The 20,587-nt window shown below is 37.0% G+C and overlaps 1 protein-coding gene across 1 annotated transcript in view; it reads left to right on the top strand.

Moving 5' to 3' along the window:
- LOC138713463 (uncharacterized) overlaps positions 1 to 20,587 on the top strand; it is a 45,052-nt gene that overhangs the window by 13,569 nt on the left and 10,896 nt on the right. The window contains exon 3 of the mRNA XM_069845586.1: positions 6,064 to 6,456. Coding sequence (XP_069701687.1) covers positions 6,064 to 6,456 — 393 coding nt within the window. The remainder of the gene's footprint in view (positions 1 to 6,063; positions 6,457 to 20,587) is intronic.

Raw genomic sequence — 20,587 nt, 5'->3', positions numbered from 1 at the left:
AGAGGGAGAAATTTCCGACATATTTTGCCTAGAGCCCTCTACCAGAGACATACCACATGGAATTCACACTTTTACTTGCCTTTCGAAGAAAGACATGCAAAAAATTTAGCGCTCTTAAAATTAATTTCTCTCTGACAGTTTTGAACGTCCGGCAGAATGTTCGATGATTGATAACCTCACAGGAAATATAATGTCGTTAAAAACTAACTAATTTAAAATCATAACGTGAAATTAAAAATAAATAAGTCAGAATGACATTGAAACAATTGGAAGAGTATGTCTCTCATGCAGACATAAAATATGCAATTTTCCTGAAATTGTGGCATATTTTGTTGTATGATTCCACTCTGCCAATCTATAGCCTAATTAATTCCAACTCTCGATCATATGACATTAAAAAATCTCAGAAACCTGTAACCGACTGAAGCTGATGAAATGCAAAACAATTTCCGGGCGAATGGAACTATTTTAAAATGCAATTACAATTTAGTGCAATCCATGAGTTAATAAAGCGAGCATTTATAGCCGGGCCGGCCCGTCTTGATGAAGCAGCGGCACACGTGGGATTATCCTCAATATGGGAACGAATATTTGTTATTAATTAAACCACAACCTATTGACAATAGCATGCCACTGGCATCACTTTAAAAGCGTGCATTAAAGTCACAAGTGAGGCATAAATAATAATGAAGCGTTTTGGTATTTGAATCCAGATAAATAAAAATTTAATGCACTATCCTGGGCTAGACTATCAGTCTGTCATTCAGGCGGTCAGGTTCGTGTCCTGCTTACGTCTGAGATTTTCCATTGAAAAATGCATGCTAACAATTATGTGCCCTAAATCTGAATTTAAAAGGTAAATTGCCCCATCATGTACCATTTTCCGGGGAAAATGAGTTTAATTTTTTATGACAAAAACTTTTTTTTTTTTTCATTTTTCACTGTTACTGATAAAATACAATACACTATGATTCAAAATGCCTCACAATACTTGCAAAATGTGTACGGGATACAAAAATTATGTTACATAGTTTAAAACACAACAACAAAAATATTTCTTGGGTATAATGAGAAAAAACTCGTAATTTTAACTTACCATTTAAATAATTTTCTGCACGACTTCCGTTTATAACTAGACCGGGGACAGTCTTTTACAAGGAACCAACAATAGTCTGCAAGCATGCTGGATGATGATCTTCCTTTATATCGCCTTTCCATTTCAGATATTTCTTGATGAAATATTTTCCCAAGCTCGTCGCTTACCGCTCCAAAGTTAGAAGGAAAGAAATCCAAATGAGAATGTAAAAGTATATTTTGAGAGACATATTACACCCCATTTCCTCATATGCACTTAACATGGTTTCCACAACAAGTTCTATGTAGTTGTCTGCCCTACAATTTCCAAGGAAATTTGAGCAAATATCTTTGAAAGCGCGCCATGCCAATTTTTCTGTAACGGAAAGTTTTTCCTCAAACAAAGAATCAGCCATAACTTTGTGAATTTGTGGACTGATGAAAATTCTCTCTTTTAATTTGCCTTCACTCAAACTGGTAATTTTTAAAAATTGTTTGTTCATTGAGTAGATCTCACTTTGAACTGTTATAAAATTACTTAATAGAAGGGACCAATATCTGTTTATGTATTAGAAGTACAAAAGAAGATGCCAACAACCATAAGAAACCGGAAGTAAGTCATAAACTCATAAATGCATTAGCTTTTGTTTTGATTTACAACGCCCAACTCGCGCTAGATGTTTACTGGGTGAGTGCTTATCGAAAAGTGAAATTACAGTATATCTTAAAAACCTTACGTGATACGAAGAAAAGAGATGCATTTTCGGATTCAGCGCACTCCAAACCATAAGGGACACATTGTTTTAAGTCTGAGCAAAATTCTGTTGTTCAGTTATTACTTTATCAGGAGGCACTTGAGGCTACGTGCATAATTTCCTTGAAGAGATTGAAGATCTGTACCGAAGTGTGTAATAGGAAGGAAGATGTGGTAACTGTGCATTCAGTGACGGTAGAAAAAAGTCGGAAGCAGGTCTAAGGCAGGAGTAAATGCAAAGCCACCAATGTGCCTCTGTTACTCAATCTTACGTGGTTTTAAGTACTCGTACATAGTTATGATTTGTTGTCTTGCGATTCAAGCTTCTGTTAGTGAACATGCGCCGTACGTTGTCATCTGTTAGCTTTTATTTCTACCAATATCTCAAAAACCGTTCACAAAAGACCACAATGGTTCCTTCATAGTGTTCTGCCCAATGGCAGGTCTGTCACTACAAACTCAACCTTTTTCCTAATTCTGTCTTTCTCTTTGTATCCTCATATGATCCATGTAACAACTTAATGTCGTAAATCATCTGATATCTCCTTTTACCCCGAACTCTTCTCGCGTTCACCATTCCTTCCAGGAGGCAATTTCTTCTCAGCCAGTGACCCAGCTAATTCCTTTTTCTCTTCCTGATCAGTTTCAGCAGCATTCTTTCTTCACCCACTCTTTCCAACACAGCTTCATTTCTTATTCTGTCTGTCCACTTCACACGCTCCATTATCCACATTTCAAAAGCTTCTAGTCGTTTCTCTTCTCTTCGTCTTAATGTCCATGTTTCTGCCCCATGCAGTGCAACAGTCCACACAAAGCACTTCACTAGTCTCTTCCATAGTTGTTTTTCCAGAGGTCCGCAGAAGATCGTCCTTTTCCTATTAAAAGCTTCCTGGCTGCAGCTTATGTTACTCCAAGTATTTGAAGCTGCTCACTTGCTCTACTGTCTCATTTAGTATTCGCAAGTTTACCTTCTTTACTTTTGTTCCTATGACCAAGGTCTTCGTTTTATCTGCATCTATCTTCTTCCCATATTGCTCATAGCTGTCATTTACTCCAGTAGCTTAGCCCTTAGTATCACCTCCTCTTCTACTAACAATGCCATATCATCAACTAATCTTATGCATTTTATTCTCCTTCCTCCTACTACCGCTTCTCCCATCACAATGATATTATACTTTATGTTTAACTTACTGCCCTGAATCAGCTCTCAAAAGGACCCTATTTAGTCTTTTTTCACTCTGTATTTTACGATCTGTTTATGTACAATCCGCGTCACCGTTTTTGGTGTGTGAAATAAGTAATGGGAACGTTAAGTGCGAGTGTTTTACATTTGCCGCTGTCAGTCTGACAATTGTGTTTGGCAAATGGCTGATGTGGCGTGTATAGGAAGTGGTACCATTCTCAGCTGCACTAGCAACATGCTCACAAACTGGGCACTATATATCTAGGACACGCGCCAAAAACGCTGACGCCAGCTGTAACGCTAGATTCGGTAGGTTTTGAACTGAGACTCTTACGCCCAATGATAAACTCAGGAAGCCGTCCTCTATAGAAATCAAAACATTTCAGAATTAGAACCACTATCCTTTAGATTTAAAACATGATTCTCACTGTAGAAACTACATGCTTCTTTATCGATAATTATATGAATGCCTTCCAGAGGATGTAAGAACTTGCATTAGGAGGTAATTAAAACAGCTGAAAGTGAATAAAGAGCATAGAGGAAAACTGACTCATTCATTGAACAAATTTGAGTTAAAGGATAGAGTGAAGTGTAACGAAAGGAAGTAGTTTTAAATCCCCATTAACTGGGCTCGACTCTTGAACGTGCGAGCGTCCTCCATTTCGACCTGCTAGCCATTACCCCCACCCCTCGTCACTATGCAATTTAAAGAGCGATCAATCAGCTGGCCATCGGGTTAAAAACTTGCCAGCTCTAATACCTCTTCCGAATTAAAACATTTTCAAGTGAGATCCTAGTTTCCAAATCCACTCTGATGGAGGTCAGTGGAGTGGAAAGGAGCAGAAATTGAATAATTATTTATACATTCACGAATACGTTATAGTCTACCTTACAAGATGTGTTCATTTCAAAGAGAAATGCGAAATACATATTCTCAAAGTAACATTCTGAAGTAACACAAAAATATAGGCTGCATTAACTTCCTTATAAGTTGTTGTTTTCCAGCGCCATCTTATGGGTTTAACTTAATTTCCTTCTTCACATAATATACAGGGTGTAAGGGGTATAAGTGCCATTTTTTTAATTAACGATGGTTCATGTCATAAGGGAGAAAAATGTCCTTACAATTTTTTTCTAATTGCAATATTTAACTAATAAGTTTACAATATTAGACGTTTGGCAACGTTGCTGAATGGAAAGGAGAGAGTTTAAAAGTACATTGTACAGCTCAAGCGGATACAGACAAACCGGTACAAAACAGATGCTCTGTTCTATTGCAGGAGCGGATGGTTGTTTACATAAAACGAACAGCAAATACAAACTTTCAATCTCACTAATAGAACTTTATGGTACATTTCCAATTTATTTAAGTAACAATATTAGCAATATTGGTCCATTTTTAATTGTACCTATAAAAAATAAATAGTAATGATTTACTGCACAAAATCACACGAACTTTTTTTTAATGCAACATTTTAATCTCTCCCGCTTCCATAAAGCAATAGGCAACCATTTTAAAGAAAATTCTATTTGTGTGATTTTCGAAACGAGGTAAGAGACTCCTAGTTTCTAATAATCGTTGAGAAACCGCTACAAAATTTCGCCGATTAGGTAAACGTCATTGCGGAATACATTGACGGTACATCTTTTTGCCTCACTTTAATTACGACGACTTTCTCCATAAATTAATAACACATGATATTCCTAAACTGTGAATGACATTGTAAGTTGTTTATCGAATACCTGGTACCGAACTGTCATCCGCTCGACAGTAGACCTATGGACAGGGAGCTTGAACTCAGCTGACATGTACGTACGTCTGTGCAGAATACCGTCTGGTGAACACGTTGTCACGTCTCTCACGCCAGAATATTAACAAATTTAAGCATGCAATTTTATTTAATTTCACGAAAACGTAATAGAACACACAAATATTTATTTAAACTAATATTAACTCTTTGCTAGATATACCTACTGATGTAATTGTTTTTGTAATTTTTCTAACGATATAAGCAGTATAACGCGAATAAAATAAGAGAAGAAATATATATTTTTTTTTTTTGGGAAAACTCAAGTTTTGACCCTATGTTGTATGGACATTTTTTGATCCTGTAGACCTTCCCAGACGACTGTGAAAAGGACGTATATACCCTCTGTATACAGAGTGTAAGGGGATTGAGTGCCTGTATTTTACGGAGTGGTAATGTATCCCTTTACACACCATGAATGCGCATGGGAGCATGGAGGTAGAACCCCTTTTACCTTTAACAAAGACCCGATACTGAATTTGACAGGAGGCTGAGAGGACCCGGGCCGTTCTAGATGTTTTAGCAACAAAAAAATCCCCTCAATACCCGGGCATTGAAGTTTGGACCTTCCACGCCGTAGGCATTGTTCTAAAATTTTAGCTACCTGGCTTCAGGGTGTTAGTAAGCGATATTTGAAATAAACATACTGTACGTCAATATCATTTATATAGTGTCTATTTTCTCATTTTAATTCGAGGGAAACAAAAATGAATGTTTTCTTATTTTCTTTATCTGATTGATACGATCTTAATATTTGCTAAGTAGAAACCACCGGTATTTTATCAATTGTATACATGTCACTCAATTATAGCGGATAACTGTGCATTTAGAAGCGACAAATACATCTATCAAACAGCTTCAAATCATCTGATATTTAAGCTATTTATCACTAAGACTAACTTTCATCAAGGGCTCGATCGAGTCTGGCTTACGTATGACAGTGGCTAGAAGTACGACAGAGAGATTAAAAATTGATTGCTTTAATCAGATTATCCTAAAATTAAACATAGATAAATAGCCTATACTTCTTTGTTCTAAATAGCATCCTCTTGCCACCAATCAGATAGAGGACCATCCAATATCTCAACTCTCATTATGAAGGGACTATATCATGAGAATTAAAACAATGCCCCCCCCCCATCCAATCACTACAACAGTAAATTAAACGCACACCCCATTTCGAACGAGATTTTATGATCAGGTTTTTAAATGTCTCCACAAGTTTTTCCTCGTTTATTTTACAGGTTTTAGCGGAGGTGGATTTGGTGGCGGATATGGCGGCGGCGGCGGCGGAGGTGGTTGGAAAGGAGGATTCGGAGGTGGCGGTGGCGGTTATGGAGGCGGCGGCGGTGGATGGAAAGGAGGATTCGGAGGTGGCGGTGGCAGTTATGGAGGCGGCGGCGGTGGATGGAAAGGAGGATTCGGAGGCGGCGGCGGTGGATACGGAGGCGGTGGAGGCGGTAAAGTCATCGTCTACAAGATAGTCTCCTCCGGCGGTGGAGGTGGCGGTTATGGAGGCGGTGGTGGATGGAGAGGCGGCGGCGGCGGTGGTTACAGTGGATGGAGAGGAGGCGGTGGCGGTGGTGGATACGGAGGCGGTTTTGGAGGCGGCGGCGGATGGAAGGGAGGTGGCGGAGGTAAATATTCATACTGCAGTTTATTAAAAGTTTAAAACTAGAATAAAGTTCGGCCATATATAAACGAACAGACAGCAAATCACAATATGTTTTTCGATAATAGAGATGCAGGAAAAATATTTCTGTAGAAATGTTTGAATTTTCTTCTTTGGAATTACAATATTTATAGAAATATTAAGAATACTGAACGTGGAATAACTCTGTAGCAAGAGAAATAACGAAATCTGGTGTCGAATTCGGGATCCCTCCACTACCAATCTGACGTTCAAGTTCGGCGCTACCGAGTTAGTGAAAAGAATATGGGTAAAAAATTTAAATCGGAAACCTTTAAGTTTAAATTTTGCATAATTTGGCCTCGCTACACATGGTGTTACATACTAAAATTAATCCAAAACTGAATTACCAAAAATAGCGATCTCATAAGCGTTCGTCTCATTGCTAATGAGGCTTTCATGTAATATTTCCCTACTTGGCGTAAGCAGGTCATATTAGCCTTCGATCTGTGATTTTGCCACTACACAATAGCGTTGTGTTTACAATTTATTTTCAAATCGCAAAAATCCATATCGGTTTAGTCTAAAAGACTATATCGTGATAAAAATAAACACAGGACAAGATTAATCTAATAAATTAGATCAGAAGAGAACATTTAAGTCCGCACGGAATCGTAATAGATAAAAACAATATACCTGCATTTATAAAGTTTACATCGCTCGTAGATGCTTGTGTGAAGAACTTTTTGTAACGATGTCTTTTCCAGATTAATTAAATATTTAGTGTTGTGTTACAAAAACTGCAAGGAAGGAAGAAGGTGGTAGTTTAAACATGCGATAGCATTTCGCACGTGATTAATTGAAAGAAGAAACCTCAAGCTTCTAAACACCTGCAATTTGAAGAGGAAACGTTTCGCTTTAATCTATCTAAAGCGCTAGTAACCGGAGAAGAAAAACGTTTCAGCTATGTAACATTTACAGCATGGCGTCTCTTTCTCTCGTGTTAATTCTACCTACGTATAAAAAATACCGAGAAAGAGTACCATAATTATAGCCTATGAAATTGAGCTTTGAAAACCCTACTCTCTCTGTGTCTTCATGTAATTAAGTCGCTGCTTCGTTTCTTGGAAAGTGCACAATGACCTGGTAACATGCATGTGATACGCATCCTGTCATCGTCGAATTTACAGATATAGACAGCTGAGTTTTAGCCTGTGAAGGCTTAGAAGTAGGATCTTTGAATGGGATATTTGGATTCTACTAAAAGCAAAAACTGCGTTAGTTATAAAATTAAGTAATAAATTTACATACACCGAAAATTGAAAGAAATCTAACGTTTAACAACAATAAGAATAAGCAAATACTTCCGTTATTCCATAGAACCTTTTTGATTTGCGACGCACTAGTTCAGTTAGCTCAGCAACAGCTGAACTATTGAGTCTAATGAATGTAGGCCTATCTTGTTAACGTTGCCCGTGCTTGCTTATCACAGAAATAACTATATTTCAGAGAACAACTGATAATACCGGCACACCATACATACAGCGAGCAGCTGGCCTGCATTCTTAACCCATTAAAGCCCAGTTTATTTCCATTAAGCGATTTACATATGACAAGTTGCAGGAAATGAGACCTAAAGTCGAATTTTACATTTTTTTGTTTTTTTTTTTTTTTTTTTTTTTGTGGTTTCAAAAAGAAGATGGCATTCTGAGCATTAAAAAAATCATGGTTCTAGGCGCTATAGTTTTTAATATATTACTTATTGAATGTTGATATTACATTATGTACTTTTGGAGAAAAATGCAATTAAAGTTTTCATTTATTTTCTCAGCAACTATAAGAAATATTTAGGTATTTAAGAAGCACTGTGTAAAACTACGTCCTAGTTTACTATTTAAAAGAAAGCCTACAGGTTGGCTAAGATATTTTTATACCGCAAATTCGTTATTTTGTTCTCCTGTAAAATCTTCTTTTACGACTTTAGGTCCCTTTTCGCGCAATGGGTCTCAATTTATACAGCTTAAATATTAATTGGCCGTAACTTTCTAATGGGTGGACCGATTTTCATGAATTAAGGTTATACCAGTTCATCTTTGTGCATTTTATCAGAATACGAGCAGAGCAAGCCAAAAATGAGTATAGTAGGCCTAATATGTTTTAAATTAGCAAAACAGATACCACACTCCACACTGCGGCGCATCTAATCTACCTGCCCGTCAACATCCAGGCAAGGTGTAACTCCGTTTATTTAACCTGGGCCCACCCCATCCAAACTCAAAGACGAGATAGTACACCGCAGACATGTCCGCGGCCGTGGAATAGTTATGACTTTATAGTACACAGAACTGCTCAGCTCAGCTCGGAACTGAACGTATCGTATATTTTGTGCCTAGGCCAAAAATATTTGCAGGAGTTAATTATACACAACAGGTTAACAAATTATCGTTAACGTATATTGAGAAACAATAGTGTATGTGTAGGTTTCAATAATAAGAGTAGTTCAGTGACTTACGGTTGGCCATATTAAACAATAATGATTACAACGAAGAACTAAACACAATCAAATACATAGCACAAGAAAACGGATACAACCCCAACATAATAGACAACATAATATGTAAGACAAAACAAAACCACAAAAAACAGGAGAATACAACACAAACACAAGAACACAAAAAATACATCACACTAACATACGAAAACAAAAACACACATGAAATTGCAACCTCATTCAAGAAATTAAACTACAACATCGCATACAGAACAAATAACACTCTACAAAAACATCTCAACACACAAGCAACACAAACAAACAAACAAATACAACCACACTGGCGTATACAAACTCAAATGTAACACCTGCAACAACTTCTACATAGGACAGACAGGCAGATCATTTCAAACACGTTACAAAGAACACATCACAGCCATAAAAAAATTACAAAACACCTCCACATATGCAGAACACATCACAAATGCCAACCACACCTACAGAGACATCAATACAGACATGGAAATACTGCACATCCAACCAAAAAGCCAGAAACTCAACACACTAGAACAATATGAAATATACAGACACACGAAAACACACCCCAACGATATTCTCAACACACAACTCAATTTCAAAACACATACACTCTTTGACTCTACACTACGAACGCACCCACACAGGACAGAAGAGGCCAGTTCCGTAGATGACCGAAAATATGTCGAAACATGTTAACAAGGTACGTTATAATTTAACACAAGGAAGTTCTTATCATACATATTCCGAAGTGATACAGTGTTAAAAGTTGTGTAATCGAGATGTACAATAAGGAAAATGAAGACAACGTTTGATGCTATGCCCCGTCATGACGGTGTTGTCTTGCTTATTATTGCGTCGTAACAGCAGAATGCTACACTTTATAACATGTCAGGTATACACAGAGATTTAAGGGGGAAGCTTCGAGAGACGCAATACTATGCCACAATCTCTCTAGCTCCGTGCCTGTCCACCGATATGGCTGGCAGTTTCCTAACAACTGCCTTTGAACGAATAAAAATTCTAATTATGACTTCCCAGTGGAATCTAGACAGGCAGCCACTGAAACTGCCTTTTGCGAGGGATCCCAATACACCGCATACACATTCCACGCAAAATTATGTATAGAATCAAAATACATTTTCCTTTTGTGACGCGTAAATAACATTTCAGATTTATACGTATCTGAAAAGTTTGGATTCTGAAAACAAGCGTTGTATGGGAAATTGGAAGCGGTTGGAATAACAGACGAGAATAAACTCCGTTTAAAAACCAATAGCGGAAATCGATATCATCCAGCTATTGTTTGATGAATCTGTAAGTAATCACGCATATTGTATGAAGTCCGACCCACACAGGGCAAAATGATAATGCAATGTTCCACGCACCAACTTGTTCCAGAGATCTTTTGTCATAAAATAGTGTGGCTGACTGTTACATCGCGTCATGGAAATCAAATTGAACCTGGTAAATAAGAATAAATATTGAATTGGAAACTCCGAAACAAAGGACGGATCAATTTTCATAGCACACCTTTTATTGAACACATAGCTTGTGGAACTTATGTGTGAAAGATCCCCGTTAACTCTGGAGTTCGCAAGAAAAATTAATGGTAAATATATTTTGCTGGTGCATTTTCTCTTTTTTACTCGCTTCTTTGTACACAAATTTTGACTTGAGTAGGCCTATGTGTATAAGTTCGGTCCGCTGGTATAGAGTGTCATCCCAGAAAGTTGGCCGACACATTTTCAGAAAAATTTTGTCGCGCCTGTAATTTCTAAACAACATACTCCAATGAAGTAAACTGCAATCTACAAACAAACGATCAATATATTCAACGTAACATTGATTTGGAGCGGATGACATCTAGTGATAGTCGGGAGAGGGGAATTTGAGGAAAGAATTGGTGAGTCACACGGTAGACGATGCAGGGTAACTCGAGAATTCGAAGTGATAGAACGTTAGCTGTGATATAAAACGATTCGCAACGAACCAGGCTACAATCGAGTAACAATTAGCAGTCGATAAGTTAAATTGTAAAAACTCGCGGGTGAATTTGAATGAAGAGAGAAATTCACAATGTGGAGGCATATGCAGCGAAAATGGGAACGGGCGTATAAAAACGTGTAGACCACGATGGTTACTACTGTATAGCAAGCGACATGTTTACTTTCAGTGCACAGAAGATGGTTAATCCTAGGAGTCCAGTATAGCTAAGATGTACCAAGATTTCAGGGTATCCGGAAAGATGAGATGTTAATTGTCATTGTCGATGTTTATCTTAACAGTAATTCTACCAGCGACGTGTAATTCTTGGGGCAGTGTCAGATGAGTTTAAGAATGCTAAACCGGACGGGATATATTCAAACTCCTTCATATGGGTTCCTAAGGAAGAACATTTATGCTAGGTGTCACTCAGTAGATTTAAAGGACGTGTAAGAACTCTTAGGCAAAATTCTCAGCTAGCTGTTTCTCGTCTCAGAAAGTTCCCTACTTGGCAAGAATCTGTTTCCGCAATCAAATGTCTGGCTTACGATGATTGTAGACTCAGATTCGAATCCCGACGATGGTGGAGTCGTATTTCTGGTGGACAAAGTCAACTTTCCCCAGGGCTTCCCTCAGGGGTTTTCTCTGTCATTTAACTGTCGCTCTCTGTTTCATATTCAATACTATTCAATATTTAATTTCATTAGTATTTACCCAAAACGTTGCTGCATGATATAGTATTGCGACTGGCGTAGTGATGACACCAGTATGGAGTTGCGTAGTAAGCTTTCGGAGGCGAAGGAAGTACACTCTAGTGGGACTTATCGAAAACTTAAGCCTACATGTCTGAATCGACAGATGGCAACATATAGCTTAGTGACGATATCTGTAAAAATAGCGGTTTTTAAGACTTCAAAATTAATTCCTATATATTAGTGGTAAAATACAATAAAGCTAATTAAAGGCTACAGTACTAGCCTTCGAGCCCCTTCTCCCTACAAAGACAAATAAAGGAAAAACCCAATGTCTCGTTAGATTCTGACAAAGCGACTGTAGCCACAGCATCAAAAAACATAATAGTGTCAGATAAATGAATCATCAATTCCTTTTAACTCACTACGTTTACTGTTTCAGCATATTTTTAAAACCAACATATCAATTAAATAATTTGATATCTACCAAAATCAGAATACAATCTTTCACTTTCTCATTTACACACAAAATGCATTTTAATAATTCCGAAGAAATGAAATACAAAACTTCATTTTTAAACTGTAAGGTATCGTGATGTCACTTATTTTTAACATTTACATAAGATCCTTTCCATAAAAGGTCTTTTTTGCTGTTCAATTCTTAAATTTTATTAATTGACGACTTTGCTTAGTTTCTAAATAACTCGTTATAATACACATTTGATAAATCTGTGCCAGCGAATGTTTCCGGAGCTAAATCATCATCTTCTTGGCGGTATTTTGTTGCCATAGGAACACACTGCTGGCGTCCTTGTCAAAAAAGAACATTTTTATAACAAATGGCTAATAAGTCACAATCTTTTCTCCTTAAACTAACCTGGGCATTTGTAAATAAAAGGGAATTTAAAATTATTTTAAGAATTTCAAAGCTATTTGTTAAAAGCAAACAATCACCAATCCTTAATTGCTACTTAAATATAGAGGCCTAGGTCTACACTGTTAAAAGCGGTATAAATATAAACTTGTAATAATTTTCTAAGCGAATTCCTTTCGTTTAAAATTCAGCAATATTTTAATGCAAGTCGTTATAAAACAAATTGCTTCTGGGAAAATTAAAACATTCATAACAAGGGGATTCAAAACTAGTAGGCAGTAATTCTTTAAGGATGAGGAAGCCTAGAGTAACTTATCTGTGCACTCATCTGAATGGAAATAATGAATGCCAGGGAATGGTAGAGAAAATTTTGCCTGTCATTAAATTCTGTGGAGACACGCGGCAGCGTCGCGGTTAAGGCGTAAGCCGGAATTTCGCGGGTTCGATTCCCGATAAGGTCATTAGATTTTCTCGAATGATCTATTCCTTCCTGCCGCTGTATGGCCCTGGTGCTTATGTCATTCATATGGAGCAGTACCGCTTCGTTTGTCAATTTACTCTCAACGTTAAACAAACAAATTACACGAAGAAAAAGTCTGATTTCATTAACACTGCATTTGACTTGCGTTATTGATTACAAAAAATGTCCCATAATATTATTAAGTATTAATACATTTCAAGTTTTTATTTCCAAATAAATTTTTGACCACCTATGTGGTGTAGGGGTCAGCATGCTGGTCTCTTACGCAAAAGGCCCGGATTCGATTCCCGATCGGGTTGAATTTCCTGGTTGAGGTTTTTCAGGATTTTCCCTCAACCGTAAGGCAAATGTCAGGAAATTCGGGCCACAACATTCCTGAATATCACCGGCCTCATTCATCACCGAAAACAATATATCATATGCATAACAAATCAGTAATACATATACAGTCGCCATCTAGTTCACAACAATAGAGCCAGTCTCAACAATAGTACACAGGCCTTCGGATTTCACCCAAAAGATTAACTCGCGATATGACCAAAGACGTTAAAGCGAGTATAAATAACAGGGAGAGGGAAAGAAGAAATTTAATATGCAGGAAAAGCTACGAAATTGTGCAAGATTTCCGTATCTGTGAATCTATTCCTAAATTGTAAATGAGTTAGGAAGAAATTTTCGCTGTTAACACACAGTTCCAGTAGCATATGACTTATATTTATGAAAATTGTTATCACACTTTCACAAGTATTAAAAGGAGTGAGAAAGTTTCATTTTTTAACAATAGCATTAAAAGGAAAAAAAAAAAAAGAGTTGTGAATAGTTACGCTTTTGTTGCGATTTGACAAATGACTGCGACGACATTAAAAATTCGACATGCTATTTGTAAGGTTATCGCTTCAATTTCTTAGGAAACAAATGCCTAACAGTACACGAACAAAGAAACATGCAAAGAGTCGAAATATCCGACTTCGATACCTCATTCTCTAATCTGTGTTCAGGTACCTTGCAAATGCCTACAGCTGATCATTTAGGTAATAAATGGGGTAAAAATTATATAAGCCTATCCCTTTTTGATAGGCATTAAAAGCACTGAGAATGCGATTGTGACAATGGAAAGAGGAAAAAGAGAGCGGTGAAATCATTATTCTTTTGTTATTCGTTTGACAAATGACTGCACGGACGCTACAAATGCTGCGCTGGGGAGAACGGAGCCCCTCCATTATGGCAACTGTGTAGCAGTAATGGTCAGCAATCTGCAGAGTAGGCTATGCGGTTGCACAAATGAACGTTAAACTGGTAATCAATCAACTATGAACCACTGACATGGCACAGAATTGCCAGATAATATCACAGTTGATGAAGAGATTGATGACGTGTTCAGTCTAAGTTGGTAATGCTAGTTTCGTATTAACTAGCAGGGTGCAGCAGTGGACACAAATCTAATTTCTTTAAATGGTGTCAGCTTTAGATACTGCGAGTACTGAAAATGACAGACAGTCTCTCAAATGTATGTTTATGATAGCTGGTGTGATACACTTATATATTTATTCCACGTTGATAAAACTGGACAACAAATGTAAACTTTGTTTCTGTCCCTTAGATGAAACTAAGTAATTTTAACTAAATGAGAGGTGCTGAGTTCAAATCTGAAAACCAAAATTTTCTAACACATACCATTTTTTACAGTACACTTCACTTATATACACAAATTTGTTACGCTAGCACAAATTAAAATTTATTTTTTGATCTTTTACGTTTGTAGACAGCTTATGCAATCTCTCTGATGAGTGACCAGCAATATTCAGCCAGCATATTTTCATTCCACCTTCCACCGAAGCGCTTTTCGAAGGGAGATATTTCTTGATGAAACCTCTCTCCGTGTTCATCACTTACGGCACCAAGTTTTTTTTTTTTTGGAAAGAAGTCCAGGTGGCTGTCAAGAAAGTGTACTTTCAGTGACTTGTTGCATCTCATAAGGTGAAAGTAATGCAACATTTCACTAAAATTAAATAACTTTTTATTTTGGAGAAACAGTACGTGTTGGACAAAAACTAACTGCAGATTCGTTTTTGCGGTCACAAAATACATCGAATACACATATGTTTATAAATAGGACAAATTTAATGTTGTGCAGTGTAATGGCTATTGCATTTTTTACGTGAAACGTCTGTGATCGAAGTATTTTAATTTGTTTAGTTTACGACACTTTATCGATTATGATAGCTGTCTAGTGTTTGAGTGAAATGAAGACACTAATGCTAGCGAAATGAGTCCAGGTTCCAGCGCCGAAATTTACCCAGCAATAATTGCTCTTAATGTCTTGAAGGAAAACTCCGGAAAATCCCAACCAGGATTTGAACCTGAGCCCACATGTTTCACAGTCAGACATGCTAACCGTTATTCCATAGTGATGTACTGATGTTCGAAGCATAAGAGAGAAAAATTGTAACGTTTTATCATGCAAGATTTACTCTGACGTCACTCGTGGCACCATGGAAACAAGTTTTTGTGCCTTGTGGTTTTTCACGCGGCCAGTGTTTTTATATTCTAAGAGGTTATGTGCATCGTAGCATTTCCTGAAAGAAACCATTCAGTCATCCGAAATGAGGCAGTTCCAACAATAACGATGACGCATTCATTAATAAATGAATAATGCATTTTGATGCTTATTTATTTCAGTGAGTTATATATTTACACAAGGGGTAGGCTGCAGATCTGAGATTTCGGTATCAGATGGACTTGAAGAAGATTTACATTAAAATCTTTTATTGTGTAATAACTTAACGGAATATTAAATTTAACTTTAACTTAATCAAAAATTATTTTTCGTACATAAATGGGGTGATTAACAAATGCGGGAGTGCAAAGACATAAATAGTTTATTTAATATAGTCTAATTCTGAAGTACTTAACTAAGGCATTAATTTTTAAATTAATCCTATTCTTAGTAAGGACGTAACTCTTACCAGTATTCATTACAATTTCAAACAAACCATTGGCGTTATATTTATGTATGGACCGTTTCGACTATCAATTCTATTGTAGTCTCGAGACTGCCTGGTGGAATTATGAAGCCATTATGAAGTAGTTGTTTTATAGTCGCTTTAACTGCAGCGATCATATCGCGACTTTCTCTATGGATGTGATATTATTTTGTCTAAAGTTCGGCGTTCTCTCTAACCCGGAGACGTCTGACACCCCGAGCTGGGTGCTCTCTCACGATCAAAACATCCACAGCGCTGGCTGTACACTTAAACCCCAAACGGACAACCGAGGTGTTCTCTCACCAAAACGCTATCCCAGATCACATAATATATGTAGCCTATATTATACATTGCTCATTCCTATGTTAAAATCGATTGCACTTTGAAGACAATAACCGCCAGGATCGCCACCCGTCCGCCGTAAACGAACACGAGATGGCAGTACAGTCGCTAATGCAATTCAAATGGAAGTTATGACGTGACTCCTTATGTAAGAACTAGATGGCAGCATAGTAAACCTGACAAAAATTGTTACCGTCAAAGCCTATAACGCCGAGCAATCTGGGTATATATGATCTAGGACAGTATCTATCGTGATAGCTGGACAGTTAAACTCCAACCGAAGCACCATCTGTTTCCGGACCAAAAATTTAAACTCTCACTTGACAGTCGCCATCTCATGTATAATGATGCAACTATTACGGTGACGGATTACTGAAATATATTATTACTATTTTTCTGCTTGGTTATTTAACGACGCTATTTCAACTACGGGGTCATTTAGCGTCGATGACATTGGTAATAGTGAGATGATATTTGGCGAGATAAGACCAATGATTCGTCATAGATTACCTGACATTTGTTTTACGGTTGGGGAAAGCCTCGGAAAAACCAAAAACAGGTAATCAGCCCAAGCGGGAATTGAACCCGCACTCGAGCGCAACTCCGGATCGGTAGGCAAGCGCCTTAGCCGACAGAGCTACGCCGGTGGCTGAAATATATTATTGTCGCAGGATTATGGGCCTGTTTTTCATGGAAATTGAGGTACCAATCCGGTATTTGAAGGAACTACGAAAAAAACCTTAATCACGTTGGAGGTTTGAACCCGGGACTTTCCGAATATTTGTCTCAAACGCAAGCGTCCGAGCTAACATGCTTAGTATTGTTAAATTTATATGCGGGAAGTATGAACATATGAACAGAAAAAAAGATATAGGATTATCAAACTTTTATTTAAAATCCCAAATATCCTTACGAAACCAGCCATGCTCAAAACAAAAATCACGAACATCATAAACGTTTCTCACAATAATTATATAGTTTCGATTAATCCCCTATTACTTTCCTCGAATAAAAAATTTTCTGCGAATTGTAATTTATAACATAGTTTCTCAATTGTAGGCTTATATTTTAATTAAAAAATTATGAGCAGACATAGTTTGATACTGCATACTTTCCAATGGTATTTCTACCCCTCATTTTGCGTCAGTATTCCACGAATCGTATTAAAGTATATTTTTAGAGATCGTCTACTCCCGGTAAATTGAGAAATAGTTTCATATCAGAGTAGTAGGCATGACTGGCTGGATTCCAAAGTTGAAACATTTTCATTCTGAACAACAAAGTTCATGAAAGCGGAAGGAAATCAATTTCATAAGTGGTCGTCCATAGTTCGTACTGTTTGAAGGTAAATCTTTACTCAGTCACGGCGAATATTACAGGTTAAATCAACATGGTAGAATGAACTTGAAATTCTCGGAAACGGCTAAATTAATTTACGTAGCGTTCGTTAACGGATTTTGAAATGAAAAACATACACAGACACTAAGACTGGAAGATAACTATATTTAACAGCTATAATTAATCATAACTGCATTGTACACAAATGAAAGTTTTTTGTTAGAAGCCTTTTCAATTATTCAACTGGATAAGAGCTTGAAAACAATTTTTCTCGCTAACAGATGTGAAACGAGAATAATTCCTGAATAGAACTTACAGACTACCTTCATTCCAAACAATACACCGTTAGTTGTTAAAACGGTGATTTTTCATTTTGAAGATCCCGGTTCTAATCCCGACTAATCCAAGTTGAATTTCTGGTAGGCGAAAATTGTGTTTTAGTACTCCAGTTTCCCTTATCAGAATTCTACCATTAACCACAATTCTGGTGCAAGGTAAATTCAGTTCCTATGGTGTAACAGGTGCAAGTCTGTGATGAAAAAGTGATCTACAATTTAGCTGAGCTCCTTGTAGAGACGGACGGTTGGACTAAAACCACCGTTGGAGGAAAAGTAACCCATATCGTGAAAATGACAAACACTTTCATAATATTTTTACGAGTGTCGTAAAAATTCTGTTGTTTTTTATTTTAGCAGATTATTTTACGACGCTTCATCAACAGTTTAGGTTATTTAGCGTCTGAATGAGATGAAGGTCATAATCCCGGTGAAATGAGTTCGGGGTCCAGCACCGAAAGATACCTAGCATTAGCTCATATTAGGTTGAAGGAAAACCCCGGAAAAAACTTCAACCAGGTAACTTTCCCCGACCGGGAATCGAACTCAGGCCATCTGGTTTCACAACCTGACGCGCTAACCGTTACTCCACAGGTGTGGACTTCTGTTGTTTATACGAGGTATACGGAAAAGAGACGAAACTATGTGTCCGTTTTTCGCAGATCATTTAAATAAAACCATCAATTTCCAGAGACCATTGTTGTTATTCAGTCAAATAGTACGAAGGCAGATCTGAACCTCACAAATGATACCAAGAAGGTATCAATTATGAGACAATTAGGCAAGGAGATAATGGGACAGTGTGGCCAGTTCTTTTCTCCCTTCATTGCATACAATGCCGACTAGCTATATAATAATACAGAAGGGCCTAATCCCACAAGGAATCAGAAGTCTACATATTTCATCAATGTTATACCCTTATCTTAATGCGTCCAAAGTGAATGATGATAGATCTCATTACAGATTCCTAACAGAACAAGACAGAAAATATATTGAATGAAGGTTAAATTCCCTTATATCAGTAGTATGAAAGTGACCAATCATGCAAGATATTTCATAAAGATTAAATTCACTTTTATCAGTATTATTGAGCTTAATAAATTATAAACATTCTTAAAAAACTGAATTTTAAATTATAATATCTATGTTCTTTGGAAAAAGAGCATATACAATATTTAAGTTTATTTTAATTTTAATATAATGTTCTGATATTAACAATATAAACATATTCAATAATTTGGATGAGGGTAATTTAATTTAATATTTAATCTTCCTCAATTAGGTGAGATTGCCAAAGACAAAGAATGTTAAACAGTAAGATGACATTAAAAATGTCTTACAAGAAATTTGTTTCCAATAAACTAAAATTTACAGTAGGTAATAAATAGTAAATAATAAACAGTATTTGTTTATAACAGAGACGGTGATATATATATATATATATATATATATATATATATATATATATATATAGATTATAACAATAAATATAACGTATTGAAAACTTTAAAAGCATTTTTCTCAGAATGCCATGTTGGACTGTGTGTCCTTTTTCCGTATATCACCTCATACAACGTATTATATTACGAACTATATTTATCGAAAATACTTCCGAAGCTTCGAAAATATTAGATATTACCACTTGGTCGACAATCTAAAATCCTCAATTTGGAACCCATTATTGACCTGGAAGCCTAAAATCACATAATTGTGGAACAGCGTCTTTCAGTTTCATAAGAGAATCAAAATGGAGTTCGACAACACCCAGGAGAGATAGATGTAAGAAATTAAACACATTCAGTGACTTGAGCTGCACGAGGTGGGAATTTGAAGCTCGATGAATACCAAGCCCGTCTTCATTTCATCGCACTTACCTCGTCACACAGCTGTTACAGGGGCGTGACCTTCAAAACGAGTTGGGCACAATGGACTGTTTGCTCTAGGCCTTAGCACGTGATTAAACCTCTCTATACTTCGTCGGGGGATTTCGATCGCGATAAATACGGCTAGCACACACTTGGAAATCAACCCAGCTCTTCAACTTTATCCGTAAGTAACCATCATCACACTTCTGAAAAGAACACGGGGCGGGGATGGCGATATAGAATAAATTTGCGATTGTCAGCTTGTGGTCCGTGGACCAACGACATTGTATTATCTTAATTCGCCCCTATTCCATGGCGATATGGAGCAAAAACTCACTGTTATAAGCAAACAGTAGGTTTGTACGAGACTTGTACACATCTCGCGGTATAACTTGAGTGCTGAGTGAAGTCAGTAGACGTTAGAATTAAAGTAACAACGGACACTCGTATGTGACAAACTATAACCACTGATCACATAATTATTTCAATGATACAACTGATGTGTCGCATCTACAGTGTAGAAATCAGTATTGCGCATGTGCAGTACGTACCAAACACTTCCAATCTAACGGTCACTATCGCCCATGATAACAGCGCGATCTGATTCACGAGTTTTTTTACAAAACTTAGGGAAATGATTGTTGACAGCATTTTAGTGAAATAAGTTTACATCAATATGTAAACTCATTTTGAGAAATATAGAAATTATATCCA

Source organism: Periplaneta americana, chromosome 14 (genome assembly GCF_040183065.1).
Source record: "Periplaneta americana isolate PAMFEO1 chromosome 14, P.americana_PAMFEO1_priV1, whole genome shotgun sequence".
Classification (NCBI taxonomy): Eukaryota; Metazoa; Arthropoda; class Insecta; order Blattodea; family Blattidae; genus Periplaneta; species Periplaneta americana.
The sequence above is the reverse complement of the archived record's forward strand: the minus strand, read 5'-3'. Positions and strand labels throughout refer to the sequence as shown.